At 33.9% G+C, this 16,678-nt stretch overlaps 1 protein-coding gene across 3 annotated transcripts; it reads left to right on the top strand.

The window, feature by feature from the left end:
- The first annotated feature begins 2,828 nt into the window (after window positions 1-2,828).
- Window positions 2,829-13,489, top strand: LOC144566852 (chloride channel protein CLC-c-like). Of its 3 annotated transcripts, none has more exons than XM_078316886.1 (8): window positions 2,829-2,964; window positions 8,566-8,874; window positions 9,154-9,354; window positions 9,656-9,833; window positions 10,265-10,527; window positions 10,959-11,228; window positions 11,603-12,734; window positions 13,173-13,489. In XM_078316886.1, exons 2-8 carry the CDS (start codon window positions 8,642-8,644, stop codon window positions 13,278-13,280), a joined length of 2,385 nt encoding a protein of 794 aa, XP_078173012.1. In that variant the 5' UTR covers window positions 2,829-2,964; window positions 8,566-8,641; the 3' UTR covers window positions 13,281-13,489. The 3 variants fall into 3 exon arrangements, with proteins under 3 accessions (XP_078173012.1, XP_078173014.1, XP_078173013.1); XM_078316888.1 differs by having other exon boundaries at window positions 2,831-2,964; window positions 9,651-9,833; XM_078316887.1 differs by having other exon boundaries at window positions 2,837-2,964; window positions 8,577-8,874.
- Window positions 13,490-16,678: the final 3,189 nt, after the last annotated feature.

The following is a 16,678-nucleotide window of genomic DNA, read 5'->3' as shown; positions in this document are numbered from 1 at the left end:
CATTTTGTTATATTAAAATATTGTTTATTTCCTTCCATTTGACCACATCTACTTAAAATATTGTTTATTTCCTTCCATCTAACAAAATGTTTTGATCGGTAATTTATTTACCGATACAGACAATATTTTAATATAGCAAAATGTTTCAATGGAATTCTTATCGATCTAAACTCTTTTGATTTTTAGAATCAGTCAAATTTGTACTGATCTTTCTACCACTATTACAATTCATGCATTCTTTCAGTTTCTCTCTCTACCTTTTTATTAATTTCTATCAAAAAAAATCAGACGTAAGTGTTTTTGGCTTTTTGCACATTAGCAATTTTGTACATAAGGACAAACTTAATAACTTTTGTGTTTTTTTTCCGAAAATACAAATATATGTAGGAAAAATATTTATTTTGTAAATTGATGTAATTACTATAAATAGAATGCAACACTAAAAAAGGTAATAATTTTGATAGATGATAAATAATAAAGTAATTAATTTCATATATTGCATTAGTTATAGTTATACCACACACATCCAGCCATACAATTAAATTTGACAATAATAATGGTTGATTCAACAATTTGAATATGCATGCTTGATGTTGGTTTGCCTCATAGGCTTTGAAGCTCAATTACTTAATTTTATGAAATATCAACACGAACAAAATACATCCTTGCTTATGTACATGTAGAGTGGAAAAAACGTGTTGTGCCTTGTCGGAATCAAGTTAATTTTTACGTGTCGTGACTCAGATGTCAAGGGGTGGTCACAACAAGTGAATGGTCACGCCACGTGAGTTATGTCGTGCCTAAACGTGCCGTAATCAAACTTGACTTGCGTGGTCATTTAATCAAAATTTAGATTAGTTTATCCAAGATTCACCATTTAATCAAGATCTAACAGTCATAATTACATGTGACTCGCGTGACTACATGTCGTGCTGTGTCATGACTAAATCTTTTGCATGGCGTGTCGTGCCGTGCCAAAATTTTTAAAAATAGTCACGGCAAGCGAATGATCACAGTACATAACCGACACACGTGTCGTGCCGTTCAATACTATTCCTTAACGGAACCTGTTCTGTCGTACCATTTTTCCCACTCTACGTACATGTTACGTATGAAGCGATAAAAAATGTATTCCCATTATTACCTATTTAACAGGTTGAGGACTTAGATTGATCTTATGCTTGCTCTAAGTTTTGTAAAGATAAATTATATTAAAATTTGTCAAAGTCTAAAACTAAAGATATATACTTTGTCACTTCACTAATGAAGCATTGTTGAAATTAAACTGTTAAATGTTAATGACATATCACTCGACAAATGATCAAGTAAATATATCACACCAAATATGTTATATATATGTAGTATCTATATTAAAAAAAAAACAGATGTTTGTAAATAACACTAATATCATTCTAAAAGAATTGTATTTTAAAGTACGTATCTGCAAGGTTTTTAAGAAAATGTTCAAATTTACAAAAAAAAAAAAAAAAAAAAAAAAAAATCAGCTCCACATATATGAAGCAACCTGAATAGTATTAAAATTGTCAACAATATAGTGCATAGTCATCAAGTAATGTTAGGTGCAAACTACAAACGACGGATGGGAAAACCATACTAAAAGCAAGAACAAACAAGTGAAGGTTCTCTAGTACATTTCTTTTCTGGTACAGTTCTGTTACTAGTCACTGACAAATGGCCCATCAAGGAAGTTTTTATTCGCTGTAGAGTTTATTAGACCCGTCTGTCAATCGCAAGAAAAAAACAATGCATAACAAAAACTGTAACGGAGAATTTCGGCGTTCTTAGAAAAATTAATAGAAATTCCAGCGTGATGTCTCTGTTTTTTTCCTTCCCAGCTGTTACTACTTTGTAAACCCGGCGGTTGATTGTCGTATCTATTAGACAGTAGTTTTTTTTTTTTTGAGAAAAAATAGAGGTTATTTTCAAATTAAAAAAAGACAGTAGTTATTGCGTGGCCGAGATTCTTACGACTCTTCACGAACACCATATTATTATTATTATCTGGCCTGAAGGGTTTGAATAAGCTGCATTTATAACTTCCTTTCATGCAGGGGCGGACGCAGGATTTTTGTCAGGGCGGGACAATAATCGGATGCAAATAGCTTATCGGGTTCAAACCCAATAGCTTATCGGGTACGGTTCAACATAACAAAAAAAATACCAATAAATATAATAAAAATCCTAAATTACTTGAAAAAAAATCAACAATTCAACATTTATAGGGAATTTGAAATCAACATTTTGGTTCAACTTGGCAGCCTCTGCCTTTGAATTAAAAAAAAATAAAAAATAAAAACATTTTGGTTCAACTAATTTTCGCTATTTGGGATCAGCGCCTATTTGGGCTCCGCTAATTTGTTTCGCTCAGAGTTTATATGGACTCCGTTCTATCTATTAGAATTCCAAAATGGACTACAGGGAGGCAATTTGAATTCCAGGGAGGGACAGAGGTCCGAAAAACAGATTTTTAACACTATTTTTGAAAATCCAGCGGGGGCAGCTGACCCCCCCTGTGCTACAGTAGATCCGCCCCTGCTTTCATGGTCAGCTGGTTCATGTAATAATACGTAAATAACAGTAGTAAGGCGGACCTCTTTAATTCCCCTTTTTGTCGCTCCGTTATTCTGCTTTTCACTTTTTTGTGTTTCGGAATTCGGAGTTTCGTTCAGTACTGTTGCGTGCTACTTGTAGCGGGTCTGTAAATTTCAAATAAATGACTCGCTACACATGTGTTACCTTTAAAAAGGATACAAAATATGATATGGATCAGTTCGTATTTAATCAGGCAGGAGAACCAATCTCCAATCAAGAGTACGCCCAAAACCCTTTCGTCTTTTCCATCTCTAAATTTAGCATCATTGAAACAGAGCAGCGAAGAGGAGAAGAAAGAACAAATAAGCAGAGAATCAAGCGATTTCTAACTTGCATTAGAAGAGAAATCCGGTACTTGTCTATTTTTATTCAGATAGCTTTCCTTTTTCAATAAATTTATTGGAAATTTTCGATTGCTTGCTTCGGCTTCTGTCTCATTTATTGTCTAGTTTTTTTTTTTTTTTTCTTGTTCATTAGTTGTTTGAGACTCGATTTTCTTCCATTAAATTTATCGATTCAAATGAAGAGATATTACATAGCTTAATCAATCATTACAGGATCATAACTAGTTTAATGACATGTATATGTTGTATTGAATTATCTGAGTACTTCTATTATACTGAAAAGAATGCGATCTCTACTTCGATCTAACTAATTAGATGATAATCAAGTTGCATATTCAGGGGCGGACAATATATTATTGGTGGGAATTGAACCCAAGCTTTCCACAACTACAAAGTAAGCTATAACAATTAGACTACAAGTAGACATATAATATTTTATGAAAGGACTAAACTATATAAATATTTTAAAAAAAAATTAAATTAAATTAAATTTCATTAGACGTAACTAAATTTTTAAAATCATAGGGTGGCTTAGCACCTGTATAGGTGAGTGTAGATCTGCTCATGTACATATTATCTAAGTTAATGAAGAAATTATTCCATCTAATTATATTTAAATTTTAGTTATCTAAGATAATAATCATGCTAGATATTATCTAAGAGTGTTAATTAGGATGAATCATAGATTAGTGAGGTTAACAATTAATTTAAGAATTCGAAATAATGCTAACTCTAATTTTTATTAAAATAATAAAATAGTTACTAACTCAGAGAAAAATTGTCTCCAAATTAATACGGAATAGAGTTCTGAATAATTCGCTAACCAGAATTAATCTCAAAACCTATCCAAACACGAAGTTATCCAATATTTCCATCCGATCGATTATACTTGACTTTTAGTTATCTAAGAGTTATGTAAAGGTAATATTATATATCTGAGTTATCTAAGATTATTTCCATCCTATATTTTTTTAGTTCCCTACTAATCAAGTTACAAGCAATCATTTGACCTGATTCAACAGAATATAACAGGACAAAAAAGAAACACGTCGCGCCGTGCCGTGGGCTCTGCCGCCTGGGTCAACAATGTAGTGCATAGTTATCAGATCCATGCAGAATAAAGAATTTTCTAGGGGGCTTCATTTAAACAAACATTCAATTTTATAGTTCTTTATTAAATTTTTGGAATACTCAGTGCCTTATCAGTTCGGTTGTATCTGCATGCATCTGATCCGCAATTAATGAAGAAATTTAGCATAAAAGCCCCCTAGAAAATTCTTATTCTTAGCTGTGACATTTTTTATTTTCCAATTGATACGCATAACGCATTCGTATAAAAATGAATATGATGACTATTTCCGTAAATCACGGTGATTTTGTAAATTGAGCAATTTTAATTCTGATAATTTTTTAAAAATATAAGTGTAGGATATTACCATTTTCAAAATGAATCTAAAAGCTTTCATTATGGAGCCGGTTCATAATCATTTCATGGTTCATTTAACATTTATCGTAAAGGGTTGAGATCAGTTAACGATGATTAACATGACAATTTTGACAACATTTCGCAAATCAAACAAAATAAATAAATGTATAATTGTTAACATTTTATAAGCCTTTTAGATTGGTTGTGCAAGTTTCATATAATTTATTTGTAATTTGATATGCCAGCAATAGTCACTGTAGTACTCAAGCATTGTAAATTCCAAACTTTTAATGGACCATAAATTTGTACTGAATTTCATTATTTTTATATGCAAACTATTAATAAATACATATTATATTTCAATTATTAGATGTTAAAGTTATGATTTATTGCTTGAGTTTGTTAAGTTATCAAATTCATGTATTGTTTTTTGATAGAAAAGTGGATGTCAGACCTATCAACTTTTATTTATTGTATGAGAAATTATTCGGATATAATTCGAATATCTTGTCACTATGAATATTGGTACTGTTGAGTGTTGATAGGTTTGCCGCACCAATTTATAGGCATCCACAATCTCATTGAATCTGCGATCAAATTCCTGGGAAGTAATGTTGCTCCATTATACAGCGCCTCGGATCATCCCTCTACTAATAATTAAGCAGATGCGCTCTATTTGTTTGTTACTTAAACATCTCAGATTTGACCTTAACCATCCTCTAACTACTCAGCAACAACAGAAAGAGATAAATTTATCCGGAATTTGCAGGGCTGCACCAGCCAGCTCTTTTCTCTCTTAACTAATTCCAGTCAATCAACAATAATATAAACAAAACCAAAACAAACAAAAATAAAAAAATAAAGAGGCCCCGTCTCGATCTCCCTCCCTCTCATGCGAATTTTTTTTATAAACCATAAATAATTAAATGAATTTTACGGAACCAATATGATAATTTTTTTTTTTTTTAAAACGTGGGAACCGTTCGGTCATGCCTTTTTCCCAGACCGTGAGAACTGTTCGGTCTCAAATTTTTTTTTTTTATAAAACAGAAATTTTTTAATTTTTTTAATTTTTTGTATTAAAATATTAGAAATGTTGAATATATTTCTTTGAAAATAGATGCAATACAATATAATTTGATTTATTAGAAAGACTGCAACAAATAACCCGGATCAATATTTTTCAGGTCGGGTTTTTCGCGGCTGTAAGAAAAATTAATATATTTCTTTATGTGTTATTGGAAAAAAAAATAAAAATGCTTAGATTCTGAGTTATTGATTCCGGTTCAAAAGTCACTTCTAGGTAATCCAGAAAATAGTGTGATCCTTCTAAGACATTTAATTTATAAAAAGTTGTATCTATTTTGAGAATTCTTTTTCAATAACAATCATTAAATAACTTAAAGTTTTTGTTTTTTTTTCAAAAATAGATACAACTTTTCATAAATTAAATGTACTAGAAGAATCACAATATTTTCTGGATTACCTAGAAGTGACTTTTGAACCGGGATCAATAACTCAGAATCTAAGCATTTTTATTTCTTTTCCAATAACACATAAAGAAATATATTAATTTTTCTTACAGCCACGAAAAACCCGACCTGAAAAATATTGATCCGGGTTATTTGTTGCAGTCTTTCTAATAAATCAAATTATATTGTATTGCATCTATTTTCAAAGAAATATATTCAACATTTCTAATATTTTAATACAAAAAATTAAAAAATTTCTGTTTTATAAAAAAAAAAAAATTTGAGACCGAACGGTTCTCACGGTCTGGGAAAAGACAAGATTGAACGGTTCCCACGGTCCTTATGGTTTTTTTAAAAAAAGTCATCTTATTAGTTCTGTAAAATTCATTTAATTATTTATGGTTTACAAAAAAAAATTCCTCTCATGCTCTCCATTATTTCCCATTTTACACCCCCTTTATAAATGAATTCATATCACCTAAAGTAACTCAAATTTTGAGTTTAGATCCGGATCGTCAGATCTGTTTTGACACAACTATTAAAGGATGCCCCATATTTCTACCTCGGATCAGATTGCACGGATTCTGATCGGACGGTCTGGATCTAAACTAAAAAATTGAGTTACTTCAGAGAGGCGAGACTCTTTAAAATTAAAAAAAAAATCTTTTTCCATCCTCGCTGTCGCCCTCCTCTCTTTAACTGTCTTATATTCATTCGTTGCGCTGTCCCCAACCCCGTCCCGTTCCACCATTCTTCTCTCTCTCTCGCATCTCTATTCTTCTCCACATTGCTCCATTCTGAGATCTTGCCTCCTCTACAGAGAGTAAAATGAGAGAGATTATCAGTGTTCACATAGGTCAGGCTGGGATCCAGCTTGGCAACTCTTGTGTTTTTTAAAACATGAAAAATATAAAATATAAAATAATTAATACAACTAATTTGTATTATAAAAAATTATAATACAAAATTTTATTGTATCATATATCATCTCTATACAAATATATATTTATGTATAAAATTTTATTTTAGAAAGTTTTTTTATAAGATAATGAGTACGTAAGAAATAGTTTTTATCCGAATTCTTACCCGTTATGATAATGGAATTTTTGTTCATTCTCACTTATACCTGATAAGTTAATGAAAAAGAAAATTTATTTTTTACCTATCTTTTCGAATATAATATAAATTAAATAAACGGATAAAAGAGTGTCACTGACATCTCTGTTGATCATATCAAATTAAAAATTGCCTCACGCGTGATGATGCACATAGTGACAAATGAATTATTCAGGTTCGGTTCGGCAAGGTCAAAAGTTCGTCATTCGGGAATAATTCGGGAATGATTCGAAATTATCCGGACCAGACATCTCAGTCCTGCGAGAAAGTAAAAAAGAATGTTATGGGAAAAAATTAGAAAAAATTTGCGAATAATTTGTAAAATTTACGAATTATTCAGATTTAATTTGGTCAAAGTTCGGTCAACCAAATAATTCAGCATTTGATTTCGACATCACCAAAAACAAAATTATTCAGATTTAATTCGCGAATAATTTGCATATGTTGTTACTATGATGATGCATGAGATAATAGCAACGATGGCCTGCTGGCGCGCGTGTCGATTTATTTTAGGAAAGAATCATGTAAGACGGTTACATGGTAAGCGACCAATTAGATAGGTATTTTGTTGTAACAGGGGCCACAGTTACATAAGACAGTTCGGCTGGATGTAGGCATGTAGCCAATTATACTAATTCATATAGAGAAGGACTGGATTCACAAGCAACTCCTAATTCATTCTTCCACGTCACCGAAGATTACACGGCACTCTACTGACTTGGTACCTAAGACCATATATTCATGCAGAAAAAAACATTTTAAATAAATGACAGTTAATAAGAATCAATATCATATCATATCATATATAATAATGTAATACAATTCAAGACGCGTAATTTAAGGTTGACCAGAGTAGACGGTGGCATTTTCTTTTCTTTTCACTTAATGACTTATAATTATTATATGCTGAAATTTTGTTAGTTAGACTTAGACCGTCTTTAATTCCATAATTTTTATATTAAAAGGTTCGTTTTTAGAAATAAGTCACCTATTATATTGAGTTATTGTTCGTATCATTTCATATTACAAATTTGTCCTTGACAAACGACAAATCAATCTAAGCAGATCATGAAGTTTGGTACATCCTTTCGCACTTTCACTGTCGCTCACAACTTGTAACTATCCGTGTCACTATCCGTGTCCTTGCTCCCACATGACCACATTCGAATTTAGATTACACTAATCATTACGCATCAACCCGAGTGGGCCCACCCCACATTATCGCATTTGTGAATTGTGATGAGCCATTTTGGCATTTGCCCCTTCATCTTTTTTATGCATGGTACCTGTGACGAATCCGCATCAGGTGTAAATCTGGACCGTTCATTTCACTTGGCACGAATCTCAAAGCAGACCCCCTACAGCCTCAACATGCACCGGATTGAGTTTGATATCAATTAAATTGATCTGTCCATTGTTTTCAATTGCACCTCCGGTACCGGGGGGATACGGGCTCACTTGTGACCTCTCCATTTTATTCTTCCTGTAACTGTTGGCGCCATTTATTTTCTTTCCATTCTTCTCTCTTCGCTTCCGCACTCATCCTTCCTTTTATTGTACTCATTCTATTTCGTGTTACCAAATTTCTATTCAGGAAGCGAAGAGAGGTCACATAATTCGCCAAACCTAGAATAAGAGCTGGAATTGGGTGGGAATTGGAGGCTCGTACGATGGAGAGCGAAGCGCTGCACCACCATTTTCGCTGGGATGGAGAGAATGATACTCGCGGTACGGACATCGAGAGCAGCCTGGACGGGCCGAGCGTGAGCATGTCGTTGGAGAGAAACGGGTCGGATCACTCGGACCTTCGCGAACCATTAGTTCGAAAGAGAACCATGAATACCACCTCGCAGATTGCTATTGTTGGCGCGAATGTGTACCCGATAGAAAGTCTAGATTACGAGTAAGTAATTTTCATAATTTATTTTTTCTTGGTTTCAAATTCGGTTATCAGATTTGTTTGTCTATTAGAATTTTAAATTTTGGTCGAGAAGCTATATTACGTTCCTTTTGAAGATTAAACTTGCCAGCTAGCTCGTACCACTTACCAGTACCAGATTACCAAGGTGTAGTATTTTTCCCTTTGAACGATACCACAATTCCAGTAATGTAACGCATCCTCTATAATGCGAGGATGTCCCATTATACTAAACTCAATATTTATTTTTTATTGTTGCTTTAGAATTGTAGAGAATGATCTGTTCAAGCAAGACTGGAGATCAAGACAAAAGATTCAAATAGTTGAATATATTGTTTTGAAATGGACTCTTGCAATGCTTATTGGTCTCTTGACTGGATTAGTTGGTTTCTTCAATAACCTGGCAGTTGAAAATATTGCTGGATTTAAACTTCTATTGACAAGCAATCTCATGCTTAAGCATAGGTAAATCTTGAATTTTCTATTGCACAGCATATGTAGGTGCATTATTACAAGCACTAAATTAGGTGAAATTGAGCTATTTGAGCGCTCAATTAGCCAATTGATGCTTAAATATGAAGATGATGGTAAATAGGTCCAAAATAAAACCCAAAACCAGTTTCATGCACATTAGTACTTTCCAGTGAGAAAGGAAATATTTTTTTATGTATTTTAAATAGTTAATCCTTTTTCTAAAAAAAATTACTGGTAAAACAAGAAATATTGTTAATTTAATGCACTTATTGTGGTGGTGCTTCCAGCGCAGATATGCATTAGCATTCTTCACGTATGCGGGTTGCAACATGATTTTGGCAGGTACAGCTGCAGCAATTTGTGCTTATATTGCACCTGCAGCTGCAGGATCTGGAATTCCTGAAGTCAAGGCGTATCTCAATGGAGTTGATGCTCACTCCATTTTGGCTCCAAGCACTCTGTTTGTAAAGGTACCATATAATTGCGACTAAAGGCTATTGTTGTGGATATCACCCAGTATTTTCTCCTATCGAAAGCAGTTAATTTTTCTTATATTTGCAAAACAAATGCTCAATTTTGTTGTTTGAAGAATAATGCATGTTCAGCAAATTATTGATAGCTTTTCCTTTACTGCAAACAATGCCCTATTCTGTAAGCTCAAATTGAAATTGAAACTAAGTGCTGACTTTCAAGTCAAAACAAATAACCTGTGAAGCAATTATGTTGATAATATGATAAGTGCTTGTTTGTCAAATTTTCCTTGGACTGATGTTAGGTTTAAGCACTTATTCTTTAAAATGTCTCGTGTCATTCTGAATATATTCGCAATGTTGGGGGCCAATTTGCAAAAGTGACATACAATCCTTAATCTCCTCATGTGTTTCTTCTCCCCATTTGCCAGATATTTGGTTCTATTCTTGGGGTATCGGCAGGATTTGTACTAGGCAAAGAGGGGCCCATGGTGCATACAGGGGCTTGTATTGCTAACCTGCTTGGTCAGGGTGGGTCCCGCAAGTACCATCTGACATGGAGAGGGTTCAGATATTTCAAGAATGATAGAGACCGGCGCGACCTCATTACTTGTGGTTCTGCTGCTGGGGTTGCAGCTGCCTTCCGTGCCCCTGTTGGAGGTGTGCTTTTTGCACTTGAAGAAGCCGCTTCATGGTATAGATAATTTATGCTTATTCAACGAAAATTTTAAAATTATATGAATTACCAAACCCAATCAAGAGGTACGAATATTGGGAAATCTTCGCCAGGAGGGAGTGGTGACCCTTGTTCTGGTATGAGGGCATCGAGGGTTTTACTTGACATTGACCAAGTTTTTATTAGAAAATATTACAATGGAAGGTAACATATTACATGGCGAAATCCCTTTCATGCAGGAATTAATAGTACTAGTCATTTCCAATGAGATAACTAGATAAGTTATCGTAGAGAAATTAAAGTGATATCATAATCAAAACAGATAAATAAGTTTCTGCTTATTGCAATGAGATTGATGAAATAAAAACCTAAAACTCATAAAGGCATCCATCCTACTCTCATATATACAAAGTTAGAATTAAATTAAATTTATGTTGTTGCTTTGACAGGTGGCGTAGTGCACTTCTGTGGAGAACTTTCTTCACAACAGCTATTGTTGCTGTGGTACTGAGAGGCCTCATCGAGTTCTGTAAGAGTGGAAAATGCGGTTTATTCGGCAAAGGAGGCTTGATCATGTTTGACCTAAGTGAATCTGTCGCCACTTATAGCATGCCAGATTTGATTGCAATTTTGGTTCTAGGTGTAGTTGGTGGTGTGTTTGGAGGCCTCTTCAATTTCCTTTTGGATAAGCTCCTTCGCACTTACAGCATTATCAACGAGTATGTAAATTATTCTCTACATTGTACATATAAGCAACACCAACTGCTTAGATTAAGCCTAATCAAGCAAATAATTATCCCTGAGTATGACAAAAAGAAATTGCCCTTAGTTTTTCATTCTGGTCCAACCAAATTCTTGTTTATTTCGATCACAAATATAATTTAGAATAGTGAGGAAACAGCTCAATATAATTTTACTCTTTTTCATAACAATTAACGAAACTTTAGATGTCATTTACATCTACCCTTTTATAAAATATGAAATTCAACAAGCATGTGTGATTTTCACGTGGATTATATGTAAAATCACCCCAAAAGAGCAATTATTTATATAATATCCTAATAATTTTTTTGTTCTCAAATTATTCTTTCAGGAGGGGTGCTCCATCGAAGATCCTTCTAACAATCACAATCTCCCTGCTTACCTCGTGCTGTTCCTTCGGCCTTCCTTGGCTAAGAAGCTGCACGAAATGCCCGGCCGATGCTGTCGAGCAGTGCCCGACGGTCAGCCGGTCAGGCAACTACAAGAACTTTCAGTGCCCCCCTGGGTACTACAATGGCCTCGCCTCCCTCTTCTTCAACACCAACGACGACGCCATTCGCAACCTCTTCAGCTCCGGCACCCAAAATGAGTTCCACCTCTCCTCTCTCTTCATCTTCTTCACCGCCATCTACAGCCTCGGCATCATCACCTATGGCATTGCCGTCCCCTCTGGCCTTTTCATCCCTGTTATTCTCGCTGGGGCCACTTACGGTAGGATCGTGGGGACCATTCTCGGCTCCATCACTGACTTGGATCCTGGGTTGTTTGCTCTACTCGGTGCCGCCTCTTTTCTCGGTGGTACAATGCGTATGACAGTATCAGTCTGTGTTATATTGTTAGAGCTCACCAATGAGTTGTTGATGCTTCCTTTAGTGATGCTCGTTCTTCTCATATCAAAAACTATTGCTGATGGTTTTAACAAGGGAGTGTATGATCAGATTGTGATAATGAAGGGGCTGCCATATATGGAGGCCCATGCTGAACCATACATGCGGCACTTGGCCACCAGGGATGTAATCTCAGGACCACTTATTAGTTTCTCAGGTGTTGAGCAGGTGGGGAACATTATCCATGCTTTGCAGTTGACGGGTCATAACGGGTTTCCTGTGGTAGACGAGCCGCCTCTTTCTGATACGCCCGATTTGGTTGGGTTGGTTTTGAGGTCACATCTGTTGGTTTTACTAAATGGGAAGAGGTTTACAAAGGATAGGGTAAGACAGCCACGCGAGAATGTGTTGATGAGATTTGGCGCGAGCGATTTTGGGAAATCAGGTTTGGGTAAAGGACTCGAGTTACAGGATTTGGAGATAACAGATGAGGAGATGGAGATGTATGTAGACATGCACCCAATTGTAAATACCTCACCTTACACTGTTTCTGAGACTATGTCTCTTGCCAAGGCTCAGGTTCTATTTCGGGCTCTCGGGTTGAGACATCTCTGTGTAGTGCCAAAGAATCCTAAAGTAAGTATCTCTCCCCCTCTCTACTGGTATTGTTACTTTGGGGTACACATTTTGACAGGGCAATTTTTAATTCGTACAAAAGCATAGACAATAGAGTGAAAACTGTGCTCAGAATATCTTGTGCTATGTGCCTATGCATGAATTAAAACTGTCCTATCAAAATGTGTACCCTTACTTTGCTGACCACCTCCGGCATATTGTAGAACAGTGTACCAGTATAGCTGTTTTGATTGAATAATTCCTGAATAACAACTTTATTGTGTACCAAATTTATTGATTCTTGAGATTTTCTTGTTGAGTTTCAGACTACCAGCATTGGAATTAGCCTTCTGTTACTGGTCCAATATCGTGGGTTCATGTTACAAAGATTTCATCTAATAATTATAATTAGAAATTAAGTATATGCTTAGTGTGTACTTGCTGATTTTTGTTTTACAGGGGCCACCTATTGCTGGAATTTTGACGAGGCATGATTTCATGCCAGAGCATATTCTTGGTCTTTTCCCGCATCTCAAACCCACAAAATCACTTCGTGCAACAACATGAATTATTTCTTCTTACCATAGGTTTATTTGTGCGGGTTGTGCATTACATTTATGAGAGGCCCCACCTTGCATTTTTATTGTCATTAATTATCATTTCTATTTGAGGTGGCAAGAGCTCTTTCAGTGGTTTTCTAACCCAAAATCTATGTAATCGGACCTTTTTATCAATGAATATATGAATATGGGATAGACCCTTATTCAGTTATTCCTTCCTACAAAAAATACAATGCTGTTCTTTGGATTTTTTGGTTACTTTTAAAGGTTTTTATAGAGAAACAGATTGCGCATCTAAAATATTTTTGCGTTCTATGACTTGGGAAATGTTGTTTTGCTTATTACGATTTTGGGCTAGGGTAATTAAATAAATTTGGAAAACAAATCATGTATAATCAAAACTGTTAGAAGAGTAATGAAATTGGACTTTCCAGTTTTCCCATCAATTGCAGTGTAAAATAAAAAATAAAAAAACTGTTAGAAATTTTCCTCTATATAATACAATCAATCAGAATAAAAACATATGTTTGTAAAAACAAATCAGTCACCAGATTAATAGGGATTTTTTTTTTTTTATGGCTGTCGGCAAATTGTCGATAGCTGATATATTGATACTAAAAAAGAGTTATTTACAAAATGTTGAAAAGTGGAAGTAAAGCTACAAATAAAGGAAAACTAATTACAGACACCCTCCCCAAATCCTTAATCAGTCCTTATCCATGTATTGATCATAATAGGATCTCCACTGTTGTATCAAAGATCAACCTATGCACTTGTTTACTCTTATCGGAGAATAATCTTCTGTTTCTCTCCCTCCATTAAATGCATATGTTTAGTAAAGTATTTTGACGTAGAGAGTAGCGAGAAAACTGATTTTCAAGCACACATAATAGAGAGTTCTTTCTATTCATAGTTGGTTTCTAAAGTTACATTCAGAATCTATTGAGCTCTTGGTTCGAAATAAAAGTTACAAATAATTGCCTAAAAATCTAAAATAGATGAAATAGAAAATTCACGACCTTTCTATTGAAGCCCAGAGCACAAATTATACCCACAAAGAATCTTTCGGCCTGCAAAGATTTTGTTCGGCCGAAACATCCGAAATTCTTCTAATCACAATTTGAATACTTTAAAATTCTACCCATATGACCATATCAGAGATTTTTTTGGAAATTCCAAAGTTACCTCCACGCAGATTCAATTTGCATGGAACCTACCCTTCTATGCAATTAGATCATGTTTAGTTGTGGACTAAACAATGGAATAAGGGGTTTAGACCTCACTTATTTCATCAAATGTGATTTAATTGAGCCGGACTAAGACGGAATAAGCCGATATTTAGGCCGGACTAAATTGGTCTAAACTAAATCACTTCTTTAGGTGGTTTAATTTTAATTTAGTAAGGTCTAACTTTTCATTATTTTTATTATTTTTAATCATTTTTAAGAAATATAAAATAAGCAATTAATTTTTTTTTTCAAATGAAACTTATAACTTTATCAATTATAGAATCAACATTTTTTTTAAATGGCATAACTTTTTAAATCAACAAAATATGCAATCTAGAAAATAATCAAATAAAATATTTTTTAAATTGTACTACAAAATAATAAAAATTTTGTTCATCAACCTAACATATTTTTGACAAATAAAATTAGTACACATATAACTTTAATTAAATAAGATTCATTAAATACAATGTGCTTCTCTAAGATATATAATTAATTTATACATAATTCATTTTCTTGTACAATTTCTTTCAATCAAAATGAAAAGAAAAGAAAAATATGAAGAATAGTTTTATTATTGTTATTACAAATTTTGTAGGACAAAATAATTTGTAATATCACATCATGTCTTAAGCCATCAACTCTTACCAAACAAGAAATAATTTAAATCAATGTATAACTTGAGATATCAATCAAACATAAATAATTTAAATCGACCTAAGTTGAATAACCAATTAGACCTCATTAACTTTAGTCGACAACCATACATCACCTTAAAGATTAAGTAACTAAAAAAAATTCGGCCCAAACATAAAGTTTCTTGAAAACAATTTTTTTTTTCATTTTCTGAATTTTTGTGGCTTCCTCTTATTCTTTAATCGATGCGGTTCATAAAATCGTCGGCAACATGCTTCGCATCAGTATGCAACCTAGTTTTTTCTATATATAGTTAACTGTGAAGCAGGAAAGCAAGACACAGAAATGAGAAATCAGATGCCGTACAAAATCATGACATAAAACACAGTTTGCTATAATAAAAACTTTGACCTCTGATTTAATTTCAGAGTGACCAGTCACCAGTCACCAGACAGCCTTTGTCTTACCAGGCAACATTTCAAATGTCATAATGCATCTCAATAGTGTCTTTTACGTTATTTTCTTCTTCTTGCTGTCTATCGTCAGAACTTGGCATCTCTTTCATCAATACTTCCAAGTCGTCAAAAATATCAAATGATAAACTCCCTATATTAAAAAAAATGCACAAAAAAATTAGTATGTTTTAGAAGATTCTTTATTTTCCCAAACAGTGGGTACTATATTATTTAAACTAATAATAAAATCCCTGATACTTTGAGGACATAATGTTTCCGAAATGTTTTCCTAATTCTGGCGAGTTTAATTAAGGGCTTTGTTTGGGCCGTTGTTTTGTAATAGACCGAGGGTTTTTCAGTTCAGGCTCAATTAGTTTGAGCTGATCGTAGAGTTCTTTCTTTCTCGAATAAATGTATAGGAACCAATTTATTTAGATTAACACTTAATCTTCTTTTTTTTGAAAATTTCCGATAGTGACTATCAGAATTAGCATTACAGTAGTTGCTAAATACTGCCTATTACACAACCTTTACACCCACCTTGAATTCTACTTTACCAGCATAATAAAACAAACACTAAACTACTGGTACCTATCCTCCAGAAGACCTGCACTATTAATAATTAACAGAATTTCATCCACAACTTAACTTCTCTACTGGCATGGTATGCAATCCAAACCGGGTCTGTTTCACAATCTTCAAAAATCTTCTTGTTGCGTGCCCTCCACAAAAACCAGCAAATAGCAAAAAAATAAGAAGCCCATTCCTGCCTTGGCATCTGCATTTTACAAGCCCTCCAAGATTTATCAACTGTACTCTGCACTGTGTTCCCCAAATGTAAAATATTAACTCCCAACAGAACATTCATTTTTGTCCAACATCGCCTTGCCCTATTGCATTGGAAGATTAACACTTAATCTTAACCTGTAAATTATAATCATTATCAAAAGAAGATCACCAAAGAATCGCCTACTTAAATTTTAATACACGTGCAGAAAATTATAGTACCAGAAAAAATAAACCATATACAGATTTAAATATGTAAATAATTTATCCTTCTGGCACACTAAAATTATACAGTTACA

Source organism: Carex rostrata, chromosome 15 (genome assembly GCF_964058835.1).
Source record: "Carex rostrata chromosome 15, lpCarRost1.2, whole genome shotgun sequence".
NCBI lineage: Eukaryota > Viridiplantae > Streptophyta > Magnoliopsida > Poales > Cyperaceae > Carex > Carex rostrata.
This window is presented reverse-complemented; position numbering and strand designations above follow the sequence as displayed.

Excerpts from the sequence above, each read along its gene's own strand:
- LOC144566852 (XM_078316886.1), top strand. The coding sequence starts at position 8,642 with ATGGAGAGCGAAGCGCTGCACCACCATTTTCGCTGGGATGGAGAGAAT. Across the intron at positions 9,355-9,655 it reads AATCTCATGCTTAAGCATAG|ATATGCATTAGCATTCTTCA; the intron begins GTAAATCTTGAA and ends CTTCCAGCGCAG. Across the intron at positions 9,834-10,264 it reads CAAGCACTCTGTTTGTAAAG|ATATTTGGTTCTATTCTTGG; the intron begins GTACCATATAAT and ends CCCATTTGCCAG.